The sequence below is a fragment of the Ochotona princeps genome, chromosome 15 (assembly GCF_030435755.1).
Source record: "Ochotona princeps isolate mOchPri1 chromosome 15, mOchPri1.hap1, whole genome shotgun sequence".
NCBI classification, from domain to species: Eukaryota; Metazoa; Chordata; class Mammalia; order Lagomorpha; family Ochotonidae; genus Ochotona; species Ochotona princeps.
The window spans coordinates 4,088,513-4,100,535 of record NC_080846.1 but is presented as its reverse complement, the minus strand read 5'-3'; the positions used below and the strand labels follow the sequence as shown (position 1 = coordinate 4,100,535).

At 64.7% G+C, this 12,023-nt stretch overlaps 2 protein-coding genes across 2 annotated transcripts in view; one reads left to right on the top strand and one right to left on the bottom strand.

The window, feature by feature from the left end:
- Positions 1–4,995, top strand: part of SREBF2 (sterol regulatory element binding transcription factor 2) — a 42,552-nt gene extending 37,557 nt beyond the window's left edge. Inside the window, exons 13-19 of the mRNA XM_058673115.1 lie at positions 130–247; positions 641–750; positions 1,097–1,229; positions 1,635–1,803; positions 3,578–3,763; positions 3,980–4,091; positions 4,257–4,995. Coding sequence (XP_058529098.1) covers positions 130–247; positions 641–750; positions 1,097–1,229; positions 1,635–1,803; positions 3,578–3,763; positions 3,980–4,091; positions 4,257–4,477 — 1,049 coding nt within the window. The 3' untranslated portion in view covers positions 4,478–4,995. The remainder of the gene's footprint in view (positions 1–129; positions 248–640; positions 751–1,096; positions 1,230–1,634; positions 1,804–3,577; positions 3,764–3,979; positions 4,092–4,256) is intronic.
- A 1,976-nt stretch (positions 4,996–6,971) lies between these two features.
- Positions 6,972–11,044, bottom strand: SHISA8 (shisa family member 8). Its single transcript, XM_004589730.2, has 4 exons — positions 10,376–11,044; positions 8,365–8,498; positions 7,813–7,914; positions 6,972–7,656 (listed from the first exon to the last, which is right to left on the bottom strand). Exons 1-4 carry the CDS (start codon positions 10,876–10,878, stop codon positions 7,265–7,267), a joined length of 1,131 nt encoding a protein of 376 aa, XP_004589787.2. The 5' UTR covers positions 10,879–11,044; the 3' UTR covers positions 6,972–7,264.
- Between the last annotated feature and the right edge of the window lie 979 nt (positions 11,045–12,023).

Genomic DNA, 12,023 nt, shown 5'->3' with positions numbered 1-12,023 from the left:
CTGCTGAGTGGGGCAGTTCTGGGGTTTCCAGGGCATCGCCTTTCCTTGGGTTCTGCTCCACATCCTGTTTTTGCTGTAGAGACACAATGAGCTGCTAGGTGACGTGGGTGCTTCTTGCCTCTTCCTCAGCTGACCCCATTGCCCAGGTCCACCAGGCCTTTTGCAAGAACCTGCTGGAACAAGCCGTAGAGGCCCTGGTGAAGCCACAGGCCAAGAGGAAGCCGGGAGAGCAGGAGGAAGACAGCTGGTAACGGTCCCAGGCTGCACCCCCCCGAAGCATGGTCAGAACTTGTGTGGCACTGGACATGAGGTCCTCACAATGAGAGCCCATGGGACACACCACCTGCCCATTGCTTTGTGCTCTGAGTTCGTACCTTTCTGCCCATTCATGAGGCAGGTCGCAAAGCTCATGGGTGTATTCTTGTTGAGCTGAGGAGTGGGGGTGGTGTGTCAGAAGGCAGATCCCATCCCACACCAGGGTGCCTCGTGGTGCCTGGCTCTTCCCTGTGCTCCTGCACAGCGCCCACTATGTGGCCTAAGTCGTGGAGAGAGGGCAACAGTGGCTGAGCCTGGGAGGGGAGGGCACTGGGCTGAGGGGATGGACTCGGTGGTGGATCAGTGGTCCTTCCTTCTGTTCTAGTGAGTTCTCCGGTGCTCTGGAGTACCTCCGGTTGCTGCACTCCCTCCTGGACTCAGTGGGGCCAACGACCCCACCTTTCTCCAGCAGCTCAGTACTGCAGTCAGCCCTGGGTGAGCGCCCCAGGCGGCCATGTGGTCTTCAGGTGGTCCCCTCTGTCCCTAGGGTCTGGGGTGGTCACAGGCAGACCCCCGTGCTCGATGCCCCCTGGGCTGCTGAAGGGGCTTCCAACTGGGCACCTGCACTTCTGGGCCCATCCCCTGCCTCCTGCTGTGCCCGTCCCTGGGAAGAACACCCCAGCCTGGCAGCGTCCTCACAGAAGCCCAAGGGGCCAGTGTCATGATGCATGCCTCTGGGGGCCAGCACGTGTTCACTGGCAGCAATGTCTCCAAGCCACTGGACTGCTGCAGCGGGTTATACATGGCAGGATGAGGCTGCAGTCCGCACTGTCCCCTCCAGGCCCTGACCTCGTCTGCCGGTGGTGGGCAGCCGCTGTCACCATGGCCATCAGCTGGCTCCGGGGAGACGATGCAGCTGTGCGTTCCCACTTCACCCAACTGGAGCGCATTCCCAAGGCCCTGGAAGTGACTGAGTACGTGAGCGACATGGCCTTGTGGGTTGGGTGGGTAGTGGGTCAGTGCAGCCATGCCGGGGGGATGAGTCGGGAGCTGGGAGACGAGGACAGAGGGCACCCCCTTCCCTCATGTGAACCAGGAGCTCATGGGGCCTCCAAGGCCACCAGGCACCTAGGAGAGTGCAGAGGGGATGGGTTCTCATGTGTGAAGCATGAGTCTGATGTCCCAAGTCCATTGTCACTGCACTGACCGGTACATACCTTCCACACCAGCGGGGTCTCCAGGGCTGAGTCATCCTGGGCGAAGGAGGTGCTGCGGGGTGGGGAGCCGGTCAGCCACGCGTCACGGTGGCATGGGGGTGACAGTCCCTGGCTCCCCTGGCTCCAGCTGCTCTGACCTGCCTGTCCTTGCCACGATTGCAGGAGCCCACTGGTGAAGGCTGTGTTCCACGCCTGCAGAGCCCTGCACGCCTCGCTCCCGGGGAAGGCCGACGGGCAGCAAACCTCCTTCTGCCATTGCGAGCGGGCCAGTGGCCACCTGTGGAACAGCCTCAACGTCAGCGGGGCCGCCCCCGAGCCAGGCCTCAGCCACGTGAGTGGGCTCAGCTGACCCCTCGGGGAGGGCCCTGGTGCGACCCCTCTCTCAGAATGTGGACGAGATGGGCACAAGTCTCTCTCCAGAACCTTCCCCCAGCTAACCAGGGCTCCATCTCTGCTCCAGACAGCATTTTGTTTTGTTTTGTTTGCTTTAACATTTATTTTATTTATTTGGAAGGCAGATTTACAGAGTTACAGAGAGAGCTCTTCCATCTGCTGGTTCACTCCCCAAATGGCTGTAGTGGTTGGAGCTGAGCTGATCCCAAGCCAGGAGCTTCTCCCCTGTGGGTTCAGGAGCCCAGGGACTTGGGCCATCCTCTGCTTCCTTCCCAAGTGCTTTAGCAGGGAGCTAAATGGGAAATGAAGTAGCTGGGACAGGATGCTGCACCCCAAGCAGCTTGCATTGCCTCCTGGGCTCTTGGATCTCCAATGGGCCTCTTACCCCCTAGACATGTCACAGCCTGAGCCAGCCCGGCACCCGCGTGGCTAGTGCCCCCTCCTGGCGGGCAGCTGCGGTGCATTGTAGTTGCATTGCATGTTCTGGCGGTAACCGTGCAATGTTTCCACAGTGCATCCCAGAGGCCTGTCTGGCCCTCGGACACCCGCCCCAGTGCATCCCAGAGGCCTGTCTGGGCCTCGGACACCCGCCCCAGTGCATCCCAGAGGCCTGTCTGGGCCTCGGACACCCGCCCCAGTGCATCCCAGAGGCCTGTCTGGGCCTCGGACACCCGCCCCAGTGCATCCCAGAGGCCTGTCTGGCCCTCGAACACCCACTGCAGACCCTTGCCCTGGGTGGGCATCCTGGTTAGAGGGCACTGTTGCCACTGTTGGGTCCCTGGGGCCAGCCAGACCAGAGGGCAGTGGCAGGGGTGGGAGTAAGCATTGTCCGCTCTGCTGAGTTCCAGACAAGAAGGACAAGGAGTGACCCAGAGTGCCAGGCTCTGAGAGCCCGGGTCTGGGCACAAAGGCTTAGTGGGCCTGGACGCTGTGGAGGCCCCAGGGTGTGCCGGTCTGACAGTGGGCGTGTCGGGCCCAAGCAGAGGCTGGTAGGTGTCCTTGTGGCCTTCCCCAGACAAGTCTCCCAGAGAGAACCCCATCACCTGTGTCCAGGGAGCCCAGAGTTGAGTGCTGGCCTGCAGCTGTTGTGTCCATCAGCAGCCAGAAGCCAGCATGGCAAAGGGGTGGCAAAGCTTTCTCCATAGGCCACTGCCTTGAGGCGAGGCCAGGCAGGACTGAGGTGGCGAGCAGTGGCTGGGAGCTCCTGTCTCCACCCGACTTGGCCCATGCCGTGGGGGGCAGGTGGGCAGCCTGACACAGTTGCTGAATCCTGTCCCACTCACACATGGATCCATCATGTGGACGAGGAAACTGGCTTAGGGGACAGGCTGCATGCCAGGGTTCCGCACCCACTGCTGTGCCCACTGCAGAGCAGGACCAGGGCAGAATTCAGGTCTCCGTCAGCCCCGTAGCCGAGCACCGCGCCACATGTGCCTCTACCGTCCCAGGCCTCTGCTCCTCACAGGGGAGGCTACAGGCTCTCTGGTGTCTCGGCCTCGGGCCTGGGGGGCCTCCCAGGAAGCGGGAACCTGGCCTTCAGAGTGCATGATCTGCCCCATTCCCATCCTGCCTCCCTGGCAGGCATTTCCCAGGCTCCAGGCATCTGCCTTCCTCCTAGGGCTGCCACGCGTGGGCTGGGGCGGGCCTGCCAGGACTGGGACCCTTCTCCTAGGGCCAGCGCATCACTTGTCCCCATCCTATGACTTGCCCAGGTGTTCCAGCTGCTCACGTGCGACCTGCTGCTGTCACTGCGGACGACCCTCTGGCAGAAGCAGGCCAGCGCTAGCCAGGCCTTGGGTGAGACCTACCATGCTTCAGGCACCGAGCTGGCAGGCTTCCAGCGGGACCTGGGTAGCCTGCGCCGACTGGCACACAACTTCCGGCCAGCCTACCGCAAGGTGAGGCCCAGAGCCCAGCAGGTGGTCATGGAGTTGGCCAATCAGGAACCTAGCTCAGGCCTACCACTGCAGCTTGACATGGCCAGGCTCTGGGTTATCTCGGGTACAGTGGGACTGGTATCCAGCACAGGGCAAGGCAGGGAGCTCAGGGAGTGCTCACTGGGATGTGGGGAGTGAGGACCTGGGACTGGACTGTGTCTTCCTGTGCTGCCCCAGGTGTTTCTGCATGAAGCCACTGTGCGCCTGATGGCCGGTGCCAGCCCTACCCGCACACACCAGCTGCTGGAGCACAGCCTGCGACGCCGCAGTCCCCAGGGCACCAAGCATGGTGAGTGCACCTGGTCACCCTGGTGGAAGTCGAGCACCAACAAACATTAGTGGAGAGGCTGGTGGTGCCATGAGCCACCAAATAAATGAGCCCACAGGAAGCCCTGGGCATGACCCATCTCCTGCCAGCTCTCCTCCACTCATGCCCACGTCTTCACTCCTGTAGGAGACGTGGATACTTGGCCCGGCCAGCGAGAACGGGCCACCGCCATCCTACTGGCCTGCCGTCACCTGCCCCTCTCCTTCCTCTCCTCCCCGGGCCAGCGGGCAGTACTATTGGCTGAGGCTGCCCGCACCCTGGAGAAGGTGGGCGACCGACGCTCCTGCACCGACTGCCAGCAGATGATTGTCAAGCTGGGCGGGGGCACTGCCATTGCCGCCTCCTGACCGCCCGGCCCGGCTACCACCTTCCATCTCTATGTCCACCCCTCCCGGGTGCCCCATCTGTCCCTGTCCCCCACCATGCCGAGGGCTGCAGGGACGGGCCTCCCACTTTGAGCCGTCAGCACCCAAGGCCTTCGGGTCATGTCAGGCCAGTGTGCCCCGGGCACTGCTGCTGTCCACAACTTCCCACGAGGTAGGAACTGGGCATCCTATGGGGAAGCAGGTGGTGGCCCAGGCTGCCTCGAAAACCCATCCCCTGTCGTTGCCTGCGAGGGAGGGCGGGGGTCTCCATGCCCGCCATGCGCCTCCCCATTTTATACAAAGGTTTTTATATCTAGTGCGTGCTTGGGCAAAGTGGCTACAATGGTTCATTTCTGCAACACACATACACCTGGGTGCTCCATGCCTTGTCCTGTCTCATGGACAGCAGGCAAGCTGGGGGAGATGGGGCAGGCCCGAAGATGGATGAAATTGTGTTGGCATTATTTTTTAATTTTTTTAATAAACGGTATATTATTTAATTGTCCTGTTCCTTCCCATGTCCCCTCCCACCCTTGGGCTGTTGGCCCCAGCTCAGGGTGGGCTCGGGTGAGGAAGGGGGAAGCCACCGCTGGGACAGGGGCCTCCTGACTGCCCCAGCGCCTACCTCCATGGATGTTTCGGACCTGAAAACTAGCCAGTGTGGCCGGGACCAGTGCCTCCTTGAGGTGGGCCCTGGGCAGTGACCTGCAGCTGCCTGGGGCAGGAGGCCCAGGGCAGATTGGGGGTGCACGACTCAGAGGCCCCTGTGATGGGGCACGCAGACTGGGTCTACCCTTGTCCCACAATTTTTTTTTTTACTCCTGTGCGGGGCCATGTTGTGTGCGTGTGAGTGTACTTGCCTTTTCTCGCTATTGTATGGGGTTGGGGCGGGTTTTTCACAGAAACAGGCTACACCTGTGGCTTCCTCAATGTCACCTCACTCACCATGTCCCAGACAGGTTACTCAATAAACAGACTGCAACCACCCAGCACAAGGTGTGTGTGAGGGTCTGTAGTGTGACCGCTGTGGGGACAGACCAGGTATGGGGGGCAGCTCCCACTCCCGGGGCCCGCTGAGAGGCCCCCTCCTGGGAACCCAGCCCCCTCCCTCAGTGCCTGCCATGTGCATGCAGCCAGGCAAGGAGCTGGGACAAAAGGACTGTGGCACTGCAGCAGGTGGCCAAGGCCCCAGCATGGTGCTGGCTGGATGCTTTGGGACTTGGGCTGTAGACCCCCTAAGTGGGTACTGCCCAGCTGGGTCACCCTTCAGCCTCTCCTTCCTCATGTGCAGAAGGGGGTTGCTGGTGCCTGTCTTGAACTAAACAGGTGGCTGCTGACAGCAGGTGCACTTCAAGAGGTTGGCAGCAGGCTTTGCTCCAGAAGCTAGGGGCGTGGCCACAAGTCAGGAGGCGGAGACCCGGGCCTGGTCAGAGCAGAGCAGGCAGTGAGCCTGGCCCCCCATCCTTCCCGCCTGGCCACCTTCAGCTGCAGCTGTACCTGTCCAATCATGGCAGCATCTCTTGTGATGGCCACAATACATGACCCAGCTTGGCTCGAGTGAGACAGAGACCCAGGGCTCTTGGGCTCCCCTCCTGCACACCCATAGAGGGCCTGCGTCACCAGGGCAGGTGGGTGTGGGTGGCCTGTGTGCCCAGGAGCCTGATCCTTTGTCTCAGCAGGCTCTGTGACTCAGCACCCACCTCCCTCCCCCGGCTCTCTCCACAGCTGCAGGAAAGGGCCAGGGTCCCCACCCCCACCTCCCTGCCAGGTCCTGGGGTGTCTAGGTCCTGGTTCCTCAGGAGCCTTCAAGAAGAGGTGGGGGTTGGGGAGGGGGGATCCAACAGGTGAGAATTTGGGGGTGTCCAGGGCATCCCGGCCATCAGTAGGGGACAGAACCTGGTGACAGGGACCCTCCTAAGAAGACACACCCCCACGGGGCTGTGGGCAGACCAGAGCCTGTCACCCTGAGCAAGGTCACGCTGCAGCCCCCAGGTGCCCCAGGCAGGGTCAAACCACAGCCCCATGTGGTACCTGGCCAACAGGAGCCCATGGAAGACGCACACGGGTGGCTAGCCTGGGCCACCATCAGATCCCGAGGGTCCGAGCAGGATGTGTGGCTGGGAGGGGCACACCAGGGCCTGTGCTCCATATCCTCACATGCCCCTTCACCCCAGGAACATCTCCTAGGGGCTCCCCTACTTCTGAGCACCTGACCCACGCTCCTGGGTGGAGAGGCTGGGCAAGCAGCCTGCAGCGCCAGGCCATGGCCAAACTGTCCCTGGGATCTTGCCAGGTTCCACTGACCGCCGACGGGCTGGGGCATGGGGTCCCCCCACAGGGCCTTGGACCAACAGCCCTGACCCTCAGGAGCCCAACCTCGCTGCCCCTGCCGAGGCCCCCACTGGTGTGGGCACTAGCCTCTTCTGGCTCCTATCCCTGGCCTCCAGCCCGGGAGAGTCCTCCACTCCCGGCATGCTGTGCCTCTGCCTGCACGACCGTCTGTCCACCAGGTGACCAAGCCGCCACCAGGGTCTCTTCCAAGCCAAGCCGAGGCTCCATTATTTTAGGGGCGGGAACTTTGTCCCAGGTTTTATTTACACGAGGTGCCAGGCCTGGCAGCTCCACAGACACAGCCACGGGCGCGTCCATTCCCGGCCTTGCAGGCTCCAAGGTCCCCGGTCCAGTACGGGCAGACGGCGGGGCCGGCCAGCCCTGGACCAGGCACATGCCGGCTTGGGCGACACCTCCCAGGGACGTCCAGCGGCCGCTTCACACGGTGACCTCGGATTTGCTGTTGGTGCTCAGGTGCCTCGGGCCGCGGCTCGCACCGCTGTAAAGGCCAGGAGGCTGCGGGCCCAAGGCTTCAGGCAGCTTCTCCACGCTGAAGTGGCGCCGAGGGGCATGGCCCGGCCGCCGGGCCGCGGAGGAGGCCTGCACGGCCAGGTGGCCGCGCGGGCAGGGCCGGGCGCGGCCCGCGGTCCAGGCCACGTAGGGGCCCGAAGGAGCCGGGACGACAGGGGGCGCGTAGCCCGGCGGGGCCCAGGGGCAGGCGTCCAGCCGAGCGGGCAGGTCCTCCGGTGGCCGCGGAGCCCGCGCCGGAAGCGTCCGCGGAGCCTGCTCCCGTGCGGGAAAACGCTGGTAGAAGTCCTGCGAGGTGGTCTCTGTGGGGACAGCACCAGCCAGGGGTCAGCACACCCGAGCGGGGAAGCCAAGGGGCCGGGTCAGGCTAGAGGGTGCCATACGGGAGCTCGGATTAGGCAAGCCTCGTGGGAATTTGCTCGTCCGCCCCCGCCCCACGCACAGGCCGGACCACTCACCTGTGACCTTGGCATATTTGGCGTAGTCCAGCTGCAGCCGGGGGCCGCGTGGGGGTCCCGGGGTAGCAGACCCCAGGGGTGCGTTGTTGAGGCGGTTCTTGTCTGCAGGAGGAGGAGGGGCGGTGGTGAGAGGGGCCTGGCCAGGCCGAGTGATCTGCTTGAGCAGTCCCCTCCCCAGCTGCGGGGAGGGAGCTGCGCTCTCCTGGCCAGACTGAGCTCGGTCCACCTTCAGAAGTCCCAGCACCTGGCACAAACCCTGTGGCCCATAACAGCCAGCCCCGAGGGGTGCCGCGGTGCCACCAGGACCACTCCCCACAGGGGTGGGAGCAGTGGCTCACACCCAAACTCATCCCAGAGAACGGTGGCTGCAAACCCTGCCCCGGCAGCCCAGTGACCCCGGGAATGTCCCCGAGGAGTCCATGTCAAAGGAGCAGCTGCCACCCACACCCACACCTACAGGGACAGGCAGTGCAGAGCCTCAGCAGCAGAGGGGCCAACTCCTGCCCTCATGGTGCCCCTCCCGTCCTCTGCAGCAGATCAGCAGGTGCCCACCTGTGCTGTCGTGGGCAGAACTCCGGGGAAGGCTGTCTCCCATCTGCACCTGGACACAGCTCCCCAGAGGCGGGCCCAGGGGTGGAGGCAGTGGCTCCTGGGGACCTGGCTGCTTCAGAAGTTCTGTCAGTGTCCTGTGGGGACAGAGTGGTGAGCGGCAGCCTGCTCCAGCTCTCTGTGGAGCCTTGGAAAGCTCCTGGGTGACCCACCTCACCCCTATCCCATTAGCCCCACTCCCCTGCACCCCACTCCAGCCAGGGCTGAGCAGGGCTGAGGGTCCCTTTTCTCGCCTTCCCAGAGCCCTCATCCACAAGCCTCTGACCAGGTGAGTCTCTTCTATCTGCTCCGCCCTCTTCCTCCGCCTTCTCCCGCCTCCTCCTCCAGGAAGCCCCTTTACCTGGTCTCCCTGTGGGTAGGGGGGGCTGCGGTGGCATGACTGTCTGCACAGGCATGGAAGGCAGACATGACGGGAGGGAGCCCACCCAAAAGGCTGTGTGATCTTGGGTTCCGGACACCCAGCCCCCACCCAGCTGTGACTGTCAGCCTGAGCTTTGCCACACAGAGCAACCCCAGCCCTCAGCCCAGCTGCCTGCAGCTCCCAGAACACATGATTTTTCTGACTCGGCCTGACCCTCCCCTCCGGGGGGCTGGGGCCATCAAAGGCTGATTCACTGGGAGGCCCGCTGGCCTGAGGAGACAGATGCTGGGGAGGCTGAGGTGCGGCTGAGGGTCTCCTCTCTAGGCAAGGGTTGCCCGCCCCACTCTCCCACATGACCGGCAAGCATGCCACTGGGCCTTGGCACAAGCTTTCTCTGGGGGTCGACCATGGCATCCCCTTTCCCCAAGCCACCTGAGAAACCTCCCTGGCCATTGGCCATCAGCACATACGTGGCAGAGTTGAAGGTGAGACTTGGGGGCTGGGCAGGGGCTCAGAACACACCACACATGAGCCTGAGTCCTCCCAAGCCGGGACAAGGAGGTCAGGGCACATGGGCCTGGGGAGCCCAGGCAGGGCGGCATTGGCGCTGGCCCAGGCCACACAGAAGTGCGGTCAGCACTTCCCCAAGAAACCAACCCTCCAGGGAAACCAGCCCTCAAGCACTGTGGCCCCTCCTAGCCATCCTGTTCCCTACCACCTTCACCCAACAGAAGGGCCCCAAATTCAGGAGCCCACACCCCTGCGGCTTGCAGCAGCCAGACTAAGAGACCCATCACAAAGGCGCCCTGTGCTGAGTGGCGTGGAGCTCTAGGGGTGCCCGAGTGCCAGCGAAGCCTCACACCCACCCAAGGCCTTGGCCACTGGGTCGTGGGGGCTTCTTCTGGTCATTTCTCATGGGGTCAGCAGCCTGCATACCCCATGTCTTCCCCCCTTGTGACTGAAGGGGCACATGGCTGCTGCAGGCACCTGAGGGGGAGTGCCAGGAGCAGGACATGGACACATCCTCCCCCGCTTAAGGCCTGGTCCAGCCCCCAGCTCAGAACTCAGCTGGCACCTGCCCTGGTCTTAGCCACCCTGAGACCATTAAGGGCTTGGGGGTTGCAAGTATGGGAGATCAGAAACCCCAGGGAGGGAGGGCAGGCCTGAGTCACAGCCTGGGTTTGGGGGCAGACGGATCAGAGCTGATGGGAGAGAAAAGGAGGAGGGGAGGGAGCCAGGACAACCAAGGGCCTGAGGGCCGGTCCCCTTTCTAGTCCCAAGATGCCCAGCGTGCCTGTGGCCAGGGAGGCTTGGGCCCCCAGGCTCGCTCCTCTGGGTCTCAAGCTTATGCCCTTGGTACAGCCAGCCAGCCCCTCGGGGCTCTGCGGAGAAGGCCACGGGACGGGGAGGGCGGCCCTGTCCCCAGCTACGCTGGAAGGTCAAGGGGAGACAGCATCGGATCAGGTGTCTGCAAGGTGGAGGGTGGGAAAGAGGGAATAACAACGCTTCCTTCCAGAAACGGCGAGGAGGAGGGGGGCACTCCGCGGGCCGTGGGGGGCCGTCGGGTCGCCTCCCCGGCCGGGGCGCGCTCACCTGGTCACCGTGCGCCGGGCGCGCGGGCTGTGCGCCCGTTCCAGGCCCAGGCGCACTCCGATGCCGACCAGCACGAGCAGCGCAGCGACGCCGCAAACTGCGTAGACGGCGGTGTGGCTGCGCTCGCGGGCCGGGTCCCGGGGCGCGGCGGTGTCGCGGGCGCGGGCAGGCGGCCGGCCGGTCTGCACCCAGGCGGGCGTGTCGTAGTTGGAGCAGCGGCTCTGGTCCAGGCGCCGCGGCCCGTCGTGGCAGCAGAAGCGGTAGCCGCACGTGCCGCAGCAAAAGCTGTAGGCGCCTGAGCTGCAGTTGAAAGGCGGGTCCCACTGGCCCATCACGTCGTAGTAGCCGCGGCAGCGGTCGCCCCCAACCGGGGCCGCTGTGCCCGGCGCCTCGGGCTCCGGCGCCTCGGGGGCCCCCGCGCGGCCCGACGGCGGCCGCGCCAGCAGCAGCGGCAACGCCAGACCGAGCGCAAGCCGGAGCCCCGGCGTCCCTGCCCGCTCCATCGAGCCCGCGCCTCCTCTACTGTGCCCCGCGCATGATCCAGCGCGGCGGCTCCCTCCAGTCCGGCTCCTTCGTACCCTCGGGGATCGCCCTGGCCCCGCTGCCGAGGCGCTACGTCCCAGCGGACGCGGTCCTTGGTCGTTATCTCCGTCTTCTGGCGGACCCCAAGTCCAGTGGGTGCGTCGCCCGCAGGGGGCTCACCTCGGACCCAAGCTGGCCAGTCCGCGCGCGGAGACTTGCCCGAGCCGGGCGGCAGTTCCTTGCCTGTGCGCGCGGTCCTGACTTCTGGCTCAGGAGCGTGTGCGAGTCCCCACCCCGGGGTCGGGGACTCCCGGGACGCCGCTGCCTTGCCGCCTGCCCGCTCCGTGCTGCCCGCGCTCCGGCTCCGGCTCCGGCGCGGGCTCGGGCTCGGGCGGGGGCGGGAGCGCGGGAAGAGGGCGGGCGGCGGGAGGCAGAGCCGGGGGCGGAGCGCAGCCGCCGCGAGGGGCGGGAGGGGCGCGGCGGGGCCACAGGCCCCGCTGGGGACCTTCTCCCTCCACACCCTCCAGAAAAAACAGCCCCAGGATCTGGGCACTCAGGGCGCTCGGTGGCTTCCGCCAAAGGCTTAGAAAGCTGCGACCTGAGGTCTGGAGCCCACGACCCGCATCCCTCGTTTTACAGGTGCAGTGGGCTCCGCCAGGAGAGTCAAAGCCGCCTTCTGCTTCCCGGCGTCTCTATACCGAAGAACCCTTCCTCTCTGCGCCTCCGTTTTCCCGCCAGCCAAATGGGAGGGAAACCTCGGCCCTGCCGCTGCAGAGACCGGAATCTGGGTCTCCTCTGCGCGGCCTGGCGCAGGGTGACCCCTAGGGTGCACGCCTGGGTACCAGAACCTTCTGGACTTTGACCTGGGGTCCCCAGGATGACCCCCCCCTCCTGCCCGGGGTGATGTCCGCGGCCTGGTCAGTGCCTTCCAACTACCTGCTGCCCTCCCAGCTGTGGCCAGGCCGAGAAGAGGAAGGCAGGCCCGTCCTTCCAAGCCCCCTCCTCATCCCCAAGGACGCCCCGGGTCCAGAGTATTAGGGACGCCCTAGCCACCACGGTGCTTACTGGGTCAGCCAGCCAGCGAGCCCACCCTCCTTCCTCCGGTTCTCTAAGATCAAGAACTGGC